Source organism: Melanerpes formicivorus, unplaced genomic scaffold (genome assembly GCF_026170545.1).
Source record: "Melanerpes formicivorus ecotype bairdi unplaced genomic scaffold, bMelFor1.0.p_v2 SCAF_1, whole genome shotgun sequence".
Lineage (NCBI taxonomy): Eukaryota > Metazoa > Chordata > Aves > Piciformes > Picidae > Melanerpes > Melanerpes formicivorus.
This window is the reverse complement of record NW_027142353.1, coordinates 18,383,467-18,401,564: the sequence shown is the minus strand read 5'-3', so window position 1 is coordinate 18,401,564 and position 18,098 is coordinate 18,383,467. Positions and strand designations below refer to the sequence as shown.

The 18,098-nt window shown below is 41.2% G+C and overlaps 1 protein-coding gene across 7 annotated transcripts in view; it reads left to right on the top strand.

Annotated features, from left to right (window-relative positions):
- Nucleotides 1-17,661, top strand: part of MBNL2 (muscleblind like splicing regulator 2) — a 118,378-nt gene extending 100,717 nt beyond the window's left edge. For 5 of the 7 annotated variants that reach the window (XM_068167251.1, XM_068167479.1, XM_068167529.1 and 2 more), the window contains one exon: nt 14,529-14,642. In XM_068167251.1, coding sequence (XP_068023352.1) covers nt 14,529-14,543 — 15 coding nt within the window. In that variant the 3' untranslated portion in view covers nt 14,544-14,642. Of the gene's footprint in view, nt 1-14,528 lie in introns of all 7 variants that reach the window. The other 2 variants (XM_068167415.1, XM_068167600.1) reach the window with 1 other exon arrangement.
- The last annotated feature ends 437 nt before the right edge of the window (nt 17,662-18,098 follow it).

The following is an 18,098-nucleotide window of genomic DNA, read 5'->3' as shown; positions in this document are numbered from 1 at the left end:
TATGAGAAAATGGGACAGTTTGGGGAGAGGATCAGCTGGGCACCCTGTCTCATGTGGGAATGCAGCTGGGGCAGCTCCACCACCCCCACTGCTGGGTGCCAGAGAGACTATGTCTGCAGCAGAATAAATAGATGTACACCTACAAAAGGACCAGTAAGCAGTCTGGTTATTTCAGGATGGGAATGGGAATACTTTTACACAAGTAATTAGTGCCACTAGGGAGACATAGGTGTGCCTTAATACACTTTTTTCATCTAACAGGATAACAGGCAGAGCCCCTCCTTTCCTGGTGTGGGTTTTGTTTGCATTGGAGCATTAGAGCATTTAACATTTAATGAAAGTAATGAAAAGTGCCTCTCTGTGTTTATTTAGTTGCATATGTGTGTGTATACATGTAACTCCGTGCTGAAATTCAAGGATAGTTTAACACAGATATGAGTTTCAACTTGTTTAACTTCAGCCATTTGGAAGTTCAGCATCCAGTTTGTCTGCTTTTCTAGAAGTCCATGTCAGGGCAAGGTAAATTGCCGTGGAAGGTGCTGCCTCTTTCCCTTGCCTGTAGAAGGTGCATAGGTGTGTAACCGAAGTTCTGCACCGCTATACATGGAGGAGATGGGTTCCAAACCCAGGAGCTTTTCTCAATGGTTTCTGTAGCATGTGCCATTGCTGTCTTTTATTTCTCACTCCTGTGTTTGAGTTACGGCTTATCTTTAAAAGCTACTGTAAAAAGTTGTGTATTTGAAAGGAAAAGGGAAAGGTAATTCTTCTTTATAACAGACAAATCTCTAAGTTTATTGTTTATTTGCAATCTCCTAAGAACTGGAGACAAAGCTACAGCACTGGGAAAGGCCCCATAGTAGCTCTGTGGTCCTTGCTCTCAGTATTTCTTCAGTTCAGGAAACACAGAAAGAGCAGGTAATTAACTTCCCATCTAGATAAAATTTCCTTTCAGGTCTGTGCCACACTACTTTACATATCCATGGGACACAATTTCCTCTTTCCAGTGTCTTTTCTGCATTTCTAAAATCAACCTGCAACCTTCAGCTCCCATTTCAGCTCCCACAGCTTCTAATAACAGTCATGGAAAGAAAGTTGCAGCAGGGCTTAATCATTTAGCTCAGTATCATTTGGCTTCATATTCTGGCCTGGGGAAAAATTGCTGGACTTCCTTGTGTTGAGTGTGATGATCCCAATGTCCTTGAAGCACCAGGGGAAGGAAACGTCAGCATCCCAAAAGTTAGGGAATCTGAGCTGATGGCTAAAAAGCCCTAACAACTCTGTGGGATCTAGTAAATTATTCAGTGTGAGCCATCATCTTCTATTTTGAAAAAAAAAGATGAACTATGACTTCTGTCTTGAGTATGTCTCTTCTTTTTGAAAGTAGCATCAGTCACAGCTCAAAACATGCGTTTGGTCATGCTCGGACAGCAGCTCTGTGCACTGAGTGCGCAGTGTATGGCATGAGGCACATAAGAAGATTGTGTAGGGTAAAGACTATACTGTAGTACATCTCTGCTGGGTGACAGCAGTTAAGAATATGTGGAAAACTGGAAGTCTTCTGCTTTCCCTCACTTACAGAAATTAGATTTTAAAACCAAAATAATTTTCTTGCAGTGTACTTCACTGTGGGAGAGCATCGGTTTGGTTCAGTGCAGTAAAACCAAGATGGAGCAAAAAACGCTTTAGCAGATCCTGTTTCAAAAATCCTGACTAAAAAATGGCTCAGTTGATAAAAGAGCTGGTGGTGTTGCTGTTCACTGCATGTGGACATCTTGTGAGGGGGTGTTCCCACTTACACTAGCTGTCAGGCTGTGATGAGAAGTGAAGGGACTTCAGTTTGGGTTTTCCAGTGAAAGGCAGGTGGACTTCCAAAGATACATGATGACCATGACCTGTCAGAGGTGAGACATCTTTCCCTTTTTTCTCTTCCCACTTTTCAAACTGTTCCAGCCATTCTCACCAGAGTGGGGCTGGAAGCTGCAGCTGCTTAACTTCACTTCAGGCTTAGATCTTTAATGAACTTATGTTCAGTTGTTGTTCAGGGATACTCACAATGTTTTCTTGGAGAATGGAACCTGCAAAATCCATGTAGTGTGAAATGCGAGTGAGAAGCAGTGTTAGGGCATGTATATGGAGGGCTTGGTCCTGGCTCCCTCTAGTGCATGCATGTGGGCAGAGGTATGTCAAATGTATTTAAAATATGCATACAGTAACTGTGTGTAAATACCTCCTTCAGAGACCTTGAACAAAGCTTTCAATTATTACTCTGGTAGCTAGTGGGCAAGCAGTACTCAAGCAAGCAAGGAAGCTGTTACCTGCTCAACTTCACTCACAGGTAGCTATAAGATTTTGCAGAGGATGATGTGCCCTAGCATTATGTGAGAAAGGAGTTATTCTGAATTCTGGGACTGAGTTTCAGTTTTGAGTAATGCAAACATCTGCATTGGGAGGGCTTTAAATTTCTAAGCAGAAAGCCTTACTATTGGTTTGCTTATGTGTATGCTTCAGTGAGTCCCACCAGCATAAAAGGTTAGGACTCAGCCTGAAATTAAGACATCTAAGTGTTCCTGTCTGAATATGTCTGCATGCAAGCTAGAAGTTTAAGTATCCATTTTAGACTTTGAAGTTTGTGAGCACAGCCAGATGAAGTCTGGAGAATAGTCTGTCTTACCCTTCAAAATTCATGCAGGTCTTGGTTCAGTTGCCTACACATGTGTCTACTGATGTTTAAGATCATCCTGAGATAACCTTGGATGTCTAGGTTATCCAAGACATGTTGACAAGCTTGGCAGATGCAACAGGGGACCTGTAGACAAATCTGCATGCTTCTGAACTGGCAGCTGGATGACAGGCAGGAGACCTTAGCCCAAACAGTACTGAAAGCCTGTTGAGCAAATGACCTGAGCCTGCAGTGGTGATCATATGAAGTCATTTCTGGGCTCTGTTGGCTTCCTGGCTGTTGTATCACTCCACTGACTGCAGCAGGAGGTTAAGGCACCAGCATTTCTCTGATTTAATGTGTCTTCAAGCTCAGTGGGTGCTTCCTTAGTTCTTGGGTATTACAGGGCAATTACAAATTCCAAATTAAAATAGACTTGCTCACATCACTTCAGTGCAGAACAGCACATGGCTTTGTTTTCTGTAGCAATGAAAATGGGCCACAGACTGATAGTATAAAAATAGCATTGTGGAGACTGATGCTTAAAGATGTTACTTAGTGCCAACATCATTCTAATGGTTACATGACCTTTAACCAAGAAGGAAAAAAATTAGAAGGCAGATGCAGTGGAACAGCAAAATAGTCATAGACTGGAAAAAAATAAAATAAATGTGATCAACAGGGTGCCTCATGCTAAGGCTTGTGATTTATCCAGCACAGCTGTTTTAAATTATGCCTCAGTGTTCACACTGAACTGGGTGGCAATTATGCAGATATTAATTATGAAATCATTCTGTAGCCTTCAGTTTTGTCAAAATCTGTGAAAATACAATGAAGCGAAAATAAAATAGTTACGTTCCATTGGAGTGCCAAGAACAAAAGGACAATTAAAATATTTGCCCTGGAATTCAAGAAAATAGTTAATGTAGAATAAAATACAAACATGCCAAATGCTTAACAGGGCTTTGAGATACTGCATGTGGCAGGTCCCTCTGGAGCAGGGGGAGATGAGACAGGCAGCAACTGAACACCTCTCCTTGCCAAGGTGCCCACAAAGGCAGCCACCACTCCCAAAGGAGGCAAATTCTTCTCAAATTCAAATGTCATGTGGCAATCTACTCAAGCTAATTTCTCTTTCTACATAAAGCTCCCTCTTGCAAATATTCCCTGTGGCCCCAAAAAGGGCTTCCTCTCTAGTCCACCCATCTAACCCTGGGAAGCCTTCTGGCTGGTCAGAGGGCTGTCCTGAGGGCTGTCCTCAGTGCTGCTCACAAGGTTTTTTCTTTTTCAAGTTCTTTTTCTTCCTGTGGGAACCTGCTGAACTTGAAAACAAGAGTAATACTGCAAGGAGAAAACTAATTGAAAAGTCTGGAAGGTACTAAGAAATGGCATTTTTAGTTGTTTAAAAGCAAGCTTTTGAGAAGGAAAGTGGGAAGGGAAAACGAGTGTTATTTACATCTTTAGTACTGGTATACAAATAAGAGCCTATGCAAAATTCCTGTTAGTCATTTGAAAAGCTTCAATTGCAGCTTGTATGGGAATGGCATAACAGGTAGGAAAGCACTTCTGCTGTGAATAATAAATATCTGAACAATTTTGGTCCTTTTTTATTGACTGAAATGTTGGTCTAAAAATTCTAGTCCTGAGTTCAATACTCCTATAGAAAATCCTGTTCTACCAACAGAAAGGACAATTCCAATCTGTCATGATAAAATCCAGAAAAGTTCCTTTCTCTGACACATTATCAGAGGGGGAATGCTTGCAGGGAGCAGTCCCTTGACCAGAACAGCATTGGGGAATCTAGCAACCCCATCTATGGCACCATGCTGCTCTATGCAGAGGTAGTGGTAAACCTTGGTATCTGGGATGCAGGACTAGAGATCTCGCCTTGTACCTGTACCAGGATGGAAAGATGAACCTAAGTGATACTTGAACATGAAGAGTCATTTCTCTAGAGAAAGTATTTGAATAGCAATATCTTCTCAGGGTAGGAAAGACAAACAGCTTGCTGTGTCTGTCATGCTATACACCCAAGAATCACGAGCTTTAACTCAATCAGGTTATCTTGTCTGAAGACACTGAGTTGCATATAAGTAGTGGTAACTTTCAGAATTAACAGTTTGAAGATCATGAAAGAGATTTCCCAAACTTCAATCCCAGAACATATCTCAAGCAGTGCCAAGAAAAGACACTTCAAATTGCCTTGAAACAACCGACATTACAAAATACATGGCAACATTTTGCCTTCTTGAACTGTAAGGGAGAGGAGAAGCAAAGCCAGAAGATTACCCTGAGAAATTTAAAGGAATTCTATTTTAAGTCTCACGTGAACTTTCACAAAGTCTTTACTTTTAATAACAATTTTTGGTCTCTTTAAGACAGCCATGTTGTTTCAGTGACTGGCTTGAGAGCAGCTCTGAAGATAAGGGCTTGGGGGTGCCAGTGGATGAGAAGCTCAACATGAGCCACCGGTGTGCACTTGCAGCCCAGAGAGCCAATCACATCCTGGGCTGCATCAAGAGAAGTATAGCCAGCAGGTTGAGAAGTGATTCTCCCCCTATACTCCACTCTGGGGAGACCCCACCTAGAGTGCTGCATAAAGCTCTGGAGGGATGCAGTTATAGGAAGGATCTGGAGGTGCTGGAGCATGTCCAGAGAAGGGCCACGAGGATGGCTGGAGGGCTGGAATGCCTCTCCTGTGAGGACAGACTGAGAGAGTTGGGAGTTGTGCTCAGTCGAGAAGAGAAGACTCCAAGGAGACCTTACTGTGGCCTTGCAGTATTTTAAGGGGGACTACAAGATAGCTGGTGAGGGACTTTTTTGGGTGTCAGGTAATGATAGGACTAGGGGAAATGGAACAAAACTAGAAGTGGGTACATTCAGATTGGCTATTAGGAAGAAATTCACCATGAAGGTGATGAGACACTGGAACAGGTTGCCCAGGGAGGTGGTAGAATCCCCATCCCTGGGGGTTTTTAAGGCCAGGCTGGATGGGGCTCTGAGCAACCTGATCTAGTGTGGGGGGTCCCTGCCCATGGCAGGGGGGTTGGAACTAGATGATCCTTGAGGTCCCTTCCAGCCCTAACAATTCTATCATACTATGATTGTATGATTATGTGCAGATGCTGAAGACTTCTGGCAGGCTGGCATGCTGAGTTTTAGATGACGTGCTCATATACAAGATGCCAGTGGGAAGAAGTGGAAAAATCTGGTTTCATTCGGTTTGGTTTGTTGTTTTGGGTTTGTTTTGTTTGTTTGTTGTTTTTAATTCTCCCCTCACACACAGTCACCCCTATAGAAGTGACCTGAAACCTGATTTCCCCTGGTAGCCTGCTAGATGGCAGTGTCACATAACAGGAGCAGTAAAGCGCAGGCAAACACTTCTTTTATGTAACAAAAAATCAAGACGTATTTCCCTTTCCTGTTATAGACTGGGTTATCTTTCAAAATATGTATTTATATTTGATATGGTAGCTCTTTTGTGCTCCTGCTTTCAATTATTCCACAAATGATGCTTTGAGAAATTTAGTTAAAAAGTCTTTGGGGGCATTTATTTATTATTTAAACAGAGGAAAAAAAAATCTGAGGTCAACTTGTCTTGAGGGCATTTTGGGGAAAATGAGTTTGTTTCATTGAGCTTACCACATACACAGAGCTCATGGGAGTCTGGGGTTTTTTTCCATCATAAAAACTAAACAACATAATGCCTGTCATGACATTCATCTTGAGGCAGAGATTTGTTAACTTTGACAGACTTTGTTTTTGGTGCAATATTATCTCCAGTGCCACGCAGTCCTCTCTCTGTTTCTGTGAGAGTATTCAGATAAGAAGAAAGTTAAGGAAGCAGTAAGCAGTCAAAAGTCAGGAATATTTCCTCAGAGAAATTTCACCTCAGATTTCCTCAGAGAAGCTGTAAGTATTACAGTATTTACACAGAGAGAGTGAATGCCCATTGGAATGGGCTGCCCGAGGAGGTGGTGGGGTCACCGCCACTGGAGGTGTTCAGGAGGAGACTTGATAGGGTGCTAGGTTGCATGGTTTAGTTGGTTGGGTGGTGTTGGATGATAGGTTGGACACGATGATCTTGAAGGTCTCTTCCAACCTGGTCTGGTCTGGTCTGGTCTGGTCTGGTCTAGTCTATTCTATTCTATTCTAATTGTAAGTTTTATAAAACTGGCATAGGTGTCCTCAGAGCGGTATCTGATGAGTAACCTTGATGAACATAATTGTGGTAGCTTTCCGCATTTGAGTTCAGTTCTGGATGTTGCAGTGGACCGTCCCATGCTTGGAGTCTGATCTGGAGTGCCAGGTTTTGGGAGAGGGGGGTTCAGAGTGGTGGCTGCTGCTGGGGAACCTGCAGAAGTGCCAGCTAATCATCCTTTGTGTGCAGTGACAGTGTTCACCTAAAAGGGATGCCATATGTGTAGTGGCAGCCTTAGTTTGCATGATTTGGGCATGCATGATGTGTAAGAAGAAAACGTAAAGCAGGTTTTGTTACAACAACAAAAAATGGGTAAGGACACCTAAGAAAACGCAGTTTTGGAGAAGTAACAGCCCTACAAGAGGAGTACAAGCACGTTCACAGATCAAAACACAACTTCTACCTGGCCTTTCACTCCTTTGTGCTCTCAGTTCCTCTGCATAAGCCTATTCTGGCATTTCTAAAATTCAAGAAGAGAAGGGAAATGACCTGAAAATAAGAAGTAAAAATCACAGATGATTGCAGTAGCTCAGACCTGCTGAAAGGTAAAATTGAGTGGCTATTCAAAACAGGCACTGTATGCATGCTCCTAAGATATTACAGCAATATTTTTCTCATTTCTACATAGTCTGTCTGCTGCCAGTGCAATTAGCTAAAAATAGATTTTGATAGAATATATTAGACTATGTTATGATCAATTTTCAGCACTGCATTATTTATTACTTTAAAGAAGAATAAATAAAGCCAGATTGCTTTCAATTTTAAAGCAACTAGTGCTGTTTCTTCAGAGTAAGTAAATACCTATTAAGTTGAACTTTAATATTATACATTATTACTTGATTGAAATGCTTAAGCATGCTAAGGAGTTAGCAGCACAAGTGGCTGTAGACTTTCAGGACTTTGTGAATATTAAATGAGAGGAATGATGCTGTCAAATCCTTGAGTCCTTTGGGATGCCAAGGTTGCCTTGATCTTTTCTTTAGATCATCATGAAGAGCTGGATTCAGACATAGTCTCTGTTGTGACACCCCAGTGACCAAGAAGCTTGTGCCTGATAGAATGAAAGTGTCCTAGTAGATGTGGCTACTTCAGCATGGACATCTGACCCTCAGCAATTTCCAGAGGTGTATTATCAAGATATGGGACAGGCAGAACCAGACACTCAGATTTAGAGAAGAAAAGAGAAGGTGGGGCAGGGCAGTAGAATTACCATGGCAGAGGATGGGCTGTGAGAAAGCCAAACAAAGAGGGCTTCCACCCCTCAGGAAACACCTGATGCCCCCTATACTAATCACTGTATGGTCAGGCAACTGAGGAGATCATCTGTGACCTAGATATTTCACCCTTTATATATATAAGTCAGAGGTTGCCTTATTGATGAGCAAAGTAGACAAATGTATTAGGGATGCAGTGGGTTAATGGAGAAGCAATATGATAAAAATCCTCCTTCGTGCCTGATGTAGAGAGATCTGCAGTTAGTGAGAAAACTTAGGCACATATACATTAGATCACAGTATGCTGGGAATGAGAACAAGGTTTCTGGCCATCAAGAGAAAAGGAGCAGCAAAGGAAAGAAGCCAGTGACAGTGACACAGGGTGGAGCACAGTGTGTGTTTATGAAAAGTGATGGAAGTGTTTCAGCAGTGATACTAGGGATAACAAATTGCTTTCAGCAGGTCCCTCCAACGCTATTAGTAGTTCCTTTAGGTTTTGTTTGGGTATATGTTTATTCAGAGTTTTTTCTTTATAGTGTTTGCAGATGACTCTGTAGGAAGATGACACTAGTTTTACACAAGTGCAAACTGGTGACTGTGAATTTTGAAAGTGGAAAGGGAGAAATGAGTGAGGCAGGCCTGAGGTTAGATGGGTGCACAAATATGCAAATATATTCGGTGGAGAGGAGGAAGGGAGGCTCTTGCAGCAGTGACAAGACCTGTGATGTGCAGACACTACACCAGGAAGAGACTTCCAGTCAGGGATTACAGCTGGTGCCAGGAGCAGTGAAAGGGGCAGGATGACATCTAAAGTGGGAGAGATGAGGTGTGTGTGTGCTTGAGTACCTTTCTACCCTGAGTGTTGGGAGCAGGCAGGCTGCTTTTAACACAAGGGAGAGTTAAAGCTGTCTCAGCTATTAACCAGTTGAGGACAGGAACAAATCCCATCCTTTGGAAAAGTAGTAGTGGGAGGGGATTGGAAAGGTGGGGTTTGGACTGGAAAACTTGGGTTGGTGCTTTGTGGACATGCTGCTGCTGAAGTCATGAAGAAATAGGAGGTGAAAAAAGTCCATCTGCAAAGCTATGTAAAAAGTACGATCAAGCATAACTGATAGAGTAGTGACTGCTCTCAGTAAATGTTCAATTTAAAAACAAAACAACAACTTGATTTATTTTTAAGACAAAGAACAAGGTGCAGGCCACCAATGAAGATTCTAAGAGAAAATGATAAATAAAGAGATAGAAACATTTCCCAAAGGCCTGGAGAAATATAAATAGTCTTGGGTTTCATGTCAAAGGGAAGAAATACTTGGTGTTAGTTTTATTTTTAGAAAGCAGGAGAAGTTATGAGACAGCTTGATACGAGCCAGCTGTCTGAAAATATCTGTAGTTTTTAATGTATACCCTAGATATATCTGACCAGTCTGCTACTTGAGCAAAAAACATGAAAGCAGAAAACGTCACTTGTGGAAGGATTCATCTGCTCTGACACAGGTGTCTAAAAGTTAAATACCTCAGTGTGAACTGATTGCTGCAGACTCTTACATTTGGTGGGTAGGGAAAAAGCATTATGAGTTCATAATCTGCCTCAGGATAAAATAAGTTGCCTGAGGTAGACTAGGAAGATGTAAAATAGGATAACCAGCTGAGGCGTGCATGTCTGAAACCATCGGAGATGAATTGTGTCTAGTAGAAACTCCTGTTACTACCTTGTTCTTCAAATGAAAGGCTGAGCAATCTAAAATGTTAACTATGTAGGAGTTCATTTTTGGAGGGATAAGTGCTTTGCAACATGGAGGTCAAATGCCCCCTTAAAATGTGTTTGTGATTGCAGAGCAAAGTGTGATTTGGAAAAGCAGTTTCAAAATTTCTGAAAGAGACGCACATCGGAGGTAGATGCAAGGTCATGTTTTCCAGCAGATCCACTGTGACATGCCTGTAGTTGAACAAGAGTTCACCTTCATTGAGTTCATGCAGAATGGTACATTTCCCGTACGCATCGTTGTGTAATACTCCTGGAACTGGAAACAAAATTTAACACCAAGAGAGCAGAGGACTCTGCTTTGTGTGTTCTCTGTTTTGAAAGAGAAAAATTCAAGCCAAACAGTATTCTTGAAATTCCTGTTATCCAGTCATGGTTGTAGGTAATGTCATTAATTCTGTAAACTGTATTGAATAAAGCAGTGCATGTAGTAACCTGGGTGTCAGAAAACAGCTCACAAAGGTGGACTTTCCACCGTAATTTAAAATAGAGTCACCATTTTGCTTTATAATTCTTGAGACGGAAACTGATCATAGATGCCTTAGATGAGGAAATCCCTGGCTGACATTGATTTGTCTTCTGCATAGCATGCATTATAGTCCAGTGAGAAGCTGCAGCCATTGGCCCGAACATCTCTCTTGGTTGCCATTCCCATGGATGACACTTCAGAACTGTATCACCCTTAGGATGATACACCCTGGCTGCATTTCAGAATGTTCTGTGTTGCACAGGGGTGTTAAATGACCACTGTGTTCATTCTGAAGTTCTGAAAGTAAAGGTCTGAAAGAGGCATGCTCTGATAGAAAAGAGAGAAAGTCTTGGCATTAGGGAGCTGAAAATCTCACCTCTGAAGAGCTGGAAAATTTGGAAGAGCAAATGCTTCTTGGCAGTTAGAAAAGTAGTTTGCAGAAATCCAGGTCCATTCCGTATTACTGGTTTCAGTGAGGTCTAGTAACACTGGCACAATTTTACTGATTTTAGTCTAAAGGGTAGCCAGCTTTCTGGCACTTCAAATGGGTACCAAGCAAGAAGGCAACAGAGAGGCTACGTCTGTGACTGCCTCCAAAAAAAATTCCCTTTTCTGTTATTAAATCTTATGTGTATTACTCCCCCAGACAAGTAAGTGCCAGGCCATGCTCCTTATGCTAGCAAGAGTGTACTTGTTAGATCTCTTACTGCAGCAGCAGCAGCAGGTATGTTTTCTGGCACATCTGTATCCACACCTGCAGAACTTACCTGTACAGAGCATGGTAAAATGCTTTCCCATGCTTGCCCTGTCAACCTTTGTACATGGGACAATGCACACTCGTTGTACAGTCTTACTTCTCAGTTTTCCATGTTTGCATACACTACGGTTGAAGTGTCAACACATAGCAAGTTGTTGTTAAGTGCAATGATACAAAAGTCTCACTGCAAACACGACAAGCCATATATATGTGCATTTCTTTAAACAGCAGCGAACATAAAGGTTGGAACTATTTACAAGTAGCAAGAGAGCACAGACCCTGTAGTAAGTATTCAAAGATGTTGCTTTGTCAGTATGTTCTGTACAGCTTCTCCTTTTTCAGCATGCAAGCGATGGAGCAATTAGCAGTGATGCAGACATAGATATCCTCTGTCTTCCATCACAGTTTATGACTTCATTTGTAGATTAAACAGAAGAGGTTCACAGTGTGTTTTCCATATAAAGTAGTTTAGCATTTCATGTGCCTCTGTCAGACGCAGTGGGGGGAAAAAACCCAACACAAAACCAGTTGCAGAAGCTGATACATGTGTATGTAGCTATGGCAGAGTTGTGATATCTTTTGAGAAATAGGGTGTGAACATATAATTAAAGACTATGGGATACATTTTACACTTTCTGGCTAAGCTTTAAAAATTCCTTTTAAAAATGTAGTTCTGTGTGTCTGCACTGGAGAAGCTTGTTCTGATGGAGAGAAACTTGTTGTTTTATTTTTTTTCCCTGGGAGGACTCCTACGTGTACTAGAAATAGCCAGGGTGCAACATGCCCTAGTTACATCCCCTGCACGAGCAGCACAGCAAGGACAATGTGGTGGGAGCAAGCCAGTTCCACAGCCACTGGCAGTGGGAGAAGCATGGTGAGGGAAGCTCCAGCTGCTCCTTCTCTGCCCACAGCCACATAAACAGGACATGTTCATGCACAACAGGAAAGTGTTTGCATTGTCTTTGCTGTTTGGCGAGTTTGGAAAGTGGGGAGAAATGGCAGGAATAGGGATGGTGTGGTGGAAGTCCTTAGCTGGGTCTGGCACCTGCCAGAGCAGGGCAGAGAAGGGATCCCTGCTCCTTCACACTGCCCAGGACCCCTCTGTCCTACCTGGTATGTAGCAGGGCAAGTTGCATGTGCATTAACCAAAGCACCAGAGAGGATCCTATCCTTATCCCAAGAAACAACCTGAGATTAGGCCCTCCTCATTCTTTGGGGCACACTTTGGGGAAACTGGGAGCATCAGTCTTGTGTGTTTAACCTTTTAGGATGCCTTGCCATAAGGGACAGTGATCTGTCTCTCTGGATAGGGAGGAAAAAAGCTATAGGAAAATACAAGTTTATCTCAAAAGTTGGCAGACAGTGTAGTAGGGAGCTGCAGTGTCTCAAGTTTTGTTTGGGTTTTTGTTTTGTTTTTTTTCACACTGAATGGATTTGTGTCCTATTAAATCAGACCTTAGGTTCCCTTCAATACACTTGTGTGATTATATCTAACCCAATATAGCTAAAGCTGCTTTATTAATTACATTGACATGTTGGTTTGTAATATGCTAAAAATATCAGTGCTGATAATCTTGGTCACTTCTCATTTTCAGCACAGCTACGTTCTATGTACATACTGTCAAAGTACTGTGCTGCAGATGGACCAAGGTGATCACAGGCAGAGCTTTATTATTACAGCAAAGGCATTTCTTTGTTAATTCAATAGGAAACAGAAGATAGACACTAAGCAAACAAACTTACAGTGGGTGGAATTTCACTAAAAATGTATGTCCTTGTTGTATGTATGCCCTTTGGAGCATCAGGTGTTTGTACTGTGTCATTACAAGGGGGTCCCATGTGTCACCAGATCTTCAATGCTGACGGTAATCAAAGATGACTTTTTAGCACACTGGCAAATTAGGGAGGATCAGGGAGCTGGGAGCTGTGCACAGAGCGCAAGGCAGTTATGGTTCGTTTATGGCAGTTATGGGTTGTTTAGCCTGGAGAAGAGGAGGCTCAGGGGAGACCTTATTGCTGTCTACAACTACCTGAAGGGTGGTTGTAGCCAGGTGGGGGTTGGTCTCTTCTCCCAGGCAACCAGCACCAGAACAAGAGGACACAGTCACAAGCTGTGCAGGGGGAAGTTTAGGCTTCATCTTAGAAAGATGATTGCCCGTTGGAATAGGCTGCCCAGGGAGGTGGTGGGGTCAGTGTCCCTGGAAGTGTTTAAGAGACTGGATGAGGAACTTATTGCCATGGTCTCTTCCAACCGGGTTGATTCTGTGATTCCGTAGTTGTGAGGCATGCTAAGATGTGACTGGGCAGTGAACTAGCGCAAGGTCCTTCCATGCAGAGGCAAGCATGTTTCTGTTTTGGCATTCTGTATGTCAGAGGTAGTATGTTGCTGACGTTATTTTCAAAACATCTCTTTTTCCCTCCTTTTTAAAATAAATACTGCATTAAGCAGCGGTCTAGTAATACAGAAGTAGGTCAGAGTGCTGTCATGACTGTTTTGTGTACCACTTAAAAATACACTGCATGCCAAATTAAACAGGAAGAGCAGACAATGCACTCTAATTCCCTGACTTGTGCTTAAGTCTGGAGCACAGATGAGCAAGGAGGTGATAAAACACCACACCGCTGGCTGTGGACATCACTGTCACTGACACCCGTTTCAGGCAGGTGATGGGAGTCCAAACTGTTCTCCAATGGTGTGAGCAGGCTGAGTCAGTTGCTGGGCACATTGTGCATTTAACCTTCATGGCCCTGGAAGTGTAAGAGTTGGCTTCTGTATACATGGTTGCTGCACCCTCAGTTTGAGACGCTGTGGAGGTAAAGCAGCAAGGTTAGTGACTAGCTAGGTGCACAGAGGTACTGTTACAATCAGGCTCCTGGATCCCCTGACATAAGGAAGCGTGACAAAAACCCTCTCACGTTCACTGACCTGCAGATAATTATTTTTTTTAGGAAATAAGCAGCTGCTAGAAGTGCACTGAGGAGACACTTCAGCTTCTTGAAACCAGCCACCCCAGTACATTTTTTTGCTTGCTAGTGGTGAGGGGCCCTGCCTCCACTGTTTCCCCTCATTGTTCTGATACTGTGGGAACTGGAGAATAGCACCAGGCACCAATGCACTTTTGAGCTTCCTCAGGAGGCGCAAGACTGCTTCCCCCGCTGCTGACAGCCAAGGTGCTGGGGATGCACACCCCACCTATGGCCAGACCCTCCCTTTGTGGCCTTGGTGCCATCCCCGGTATTTTGACATGCGAAAAACCGCCTCTGCCTGTTCACACAGGAGGACATGCATACGGGAGGAAGACAAGCAGGCTTGTGAAACCCAAACACCTCCTGGGCAGTGTGAGGATACAGGATGCTGCCCAGTATGAGCTGCCCCTGAGCTTAGCTAGTGTAGCACCAGCTGTCTGGGCAAACTGCTCTCCCCTGTCACCTCAAAGCGCGGTCACGCTTTCCTTTCTCTTCACAGATAATCCTGAAATAGCCGGCAGGAGCGGAACAGAGTGTCACGAAGCCTCCCTGCGGACGGCCAAGCATGGCTACTGTACATACTACCCCGTCTCCTCCTCTCTAGAGTTGCCACAAACTGCATGCTAAGTCAAGAATTTGTTCTTATGGACAAATCACAAACTCGAAAAAGCTAGTGCTGCTATGTCATATATGAATATTAAATATGGTATGCTTACTATACTCCAACCTAAAATAGTTAACTACCTGAATACCAGCTGTGATGTTTCAAGACATAAAAGGGTAACATTTAGTTTTAAAGATTTTTCTAAGCATAGTTTAATTCTTGAAGATAATGTCTTTTCTCCATAACTATACCTAACGGAAATGGTCCAGTTAAGTCAGTCTCGTGAGATTCGGTGTTGGTGAATCTTTCGAGCTCAGCAATAACTAAGTTGTATTGGCTAAAAACCTATATCCCAGTTGCAGGTTTGATTTTCACCCGAGCTATGATTGGGAGTTTTTCTTCTCGATTTGAAACATAAAAAAGTAAATGAATCTTGGTTTTGCTCCCTTAGCGAGTTGATTCCAAGACAGCAGAAGTGAAAGCAGTGCCCAGTGTCCTGCACATCACCCTGCCAAACCTGAATATGTTTAACCAGAAGCCCAAAGTGAAGCACAAATTCTTTCGATGCGCATGGTTGGTGTTTGACCTGTATGGAGAAGTTGCATTTGAATCATAGCAGAATAGCAGAAGAAAAGTTAAAAATGTTGCACAGTATGAACTTCATACCCCTTTCAGTCCCCAAAAGAACAAAGTCTTGAGAATATTATTTTACAAGTATATTTATAATGTTTTTAAAAGAGACTTTGCAGAAGTGCCTAAATTTTGTCACATCAGACTTGATGAAAGTGAGCCTGATGCCAACGGTGAAATCTCACCAGAAGCAAATAATCTTTCAAACTCATAATCAGGTTACCAAAAAGATCCAAGCTGTTAAGAAGTTACTTCTAGAAGTGTAAAATCAATCAATCAGTCGATCAAACAAACAAACAAAACCGACCAAACTAAGAAAAGCAAAGGCGAAGAAGAAGGCTGTAGATAGTGAGATTTGTATGATACGCTAATTTAATTAAGATTCAGTTGAGTCACTTCAACTTCATGGGTGACTTTAATCTAGACTATTAACTGAACACTAAGAATGTAGAATGAGATTCAGTTTAGTAAATCATTACTGTATTTGCATTTTTTTAATTGGATTATAAGATTGTAACCAGATTAGAGTGGAGGAAAACAACAAAAAACGGTTAATTGTTTTTCTTTAAAAACATATTTTATGTCACAAATGTATGAAGATATCTTTAATACAATTATATACATGTTATATATACATACATACATATATATGGATGAAGCAGATTTTAATGTTGTTTACTTTTTTAAAATACTTTGTTGATTTACAAGGTAATTATATATGTGTAATTAAATTTTCCTTTGTTTGAGTTGAGATTTGTTTCAAGCACTATTGTACCAAATATTTCATACTTCACATTTTATATGTTGCACATGTATCACATGAATGACATAGTTTTTAAATTATTGTTTTAAAAAAAAAAAACAACAAAACAAACAAACAAAAAAAAATATAGAACGAGACAGCTGTTATTAATGGATATTATGTATAATTGTTTGCAGCATAAGTTTTCTATGTGGACATTATTAGTGATTGCAGTATTTTAACTTAACCTCTTCAGATTGATTGTAAACTATTTTAAACGCTGGCAGCGCTGCCTGTTCTGAACCGACCGGAGGCACTAACCATGTAATTATTCGTCTAGGAAATGATATTTTCCAGGCTAAATCTTGTTCGTCCGATGTCTAATTACTCTCTGTTTATATATATATATATATAAAACATATATATATATAAAGCTGGAGATTTGATCATCTGGAAGAAAAGAAGAAAGGAAAAACTGATCACAATTCGATTGTAAAATTAACATAGTGCTTGTAACGTTGCGTTAGTTTTAATTTGTGGCAAGATAACGTATCTTAACTTGTTACTTTAGCAGTTAAGGTATCACCATTATATACTATTAAAACACTAATATTTGTAGACTTTCTCAGTCATTATAACTAGGTAGTTGACACTGCAACTTGCCTATTATCTGTCAAAGTTGTTTTTATTTTTTTATAATAGTTACTTTAGGCATTTGGGTAGCGTATTGTATAATACTAAATGGTAAATTATCCCTGTTGTTTAAATATTTTATGTAGATAACTCTTCAGGACATTGTTACGTGTGAACTTTTTATGTTTCAAAATAACCGGTATTCTGGGTTTTTTTTACAAGTAATCCGACACTGCTGGTTTTTTTTTTCTGCCCGTGGATGATGAAGCTTCAGAAACATCAGGCCTTTCATCCAGATAAACTGACAGACAAAAAAAAAAACATTTAAAAGAAAAAAAGAAAGAGAGAAAAAAAAAATGTATTTTTAATAAGAGAATCCACTTTCCGACTTCGACTTTGTGATATATTCCTGAAAACCGCAGGCGTGCAAACCGACGCTAGAACACAGTAAGGAGGCAATTACAGAGATGTGCAAATACCTGTACAACAGATTCTGCATTTTATTTATTTATAAAGTAATTTTATAGACTACTTCGAAATTTGGGAAGAGCCTAAAACCTATTTTTCTGTATAAATATTATTTGCCAAAACTTTGTTTATATTTAAAGGAAAAGAAAAAAAAAGGTCTAACGGAAATGATTAAATTTTAGATGCTTTGTTTAATTAAAGAAAAACCCAACAAGTAAACCCCCCTAAAAGAACCATGAGATGGGCCAACACAGAGACAGTGAATACTGTAGCTGGGACATGGTTTCAAGTAACTTGAGATGTCTCAGTGTTTATTTTCTTCAGAGGACACAGCACCTCACCAAAATACCTTTTAGTTTGCCTCTCTCATCCAGCATAATTGACGGCACGTACAATGACTATTTCGGTAACAGTTAGAAGAAACCCCACCATTCACTCTTTTTCAGCATATAACTACTAGTGGTCTGTTAAATAGCCATTCTATTTCTGTTGTGACGTTAAAATTCATTCACCCAATGTACAACCACTGAAATAAAAGGAAGCATTTTAAAAGGAGAGCGGAGTTGGGGCAATCCTTTCTTGTGGTGCGGCTCTGGAAGAGGGGACTGAGGTAACAAAAACAACCAAAAGAAATTAAACAAAAGTGGAGAATTTTTTTTTTTTTCCCTTTTTTATTTTTCTTTTCTCTTTGTCTTACTTTTTCTTTACCTACACTTTTTCTTTATATTTTTCTTTTTTCTTTCCATTTTCCTTTTCTCCCCGTCTTTTCCTTTTTTGTTTTCCTTGTCTTGTTCCCTTCCCTACCCCACCCAACCTTATCCTATCCTATCCTATCCTATCCTATCCTATCCTATCCTATCCTATCCTATCCTATCCTATCCTATCCTATCCTATCCTATCCTATCCTATCCTATCCTATCCTATCCTATCCTACCCTACCCTACCCTACCCTACCCAGCATGTTCAAGTCGTAAATCCCTAAGTGCAATCCC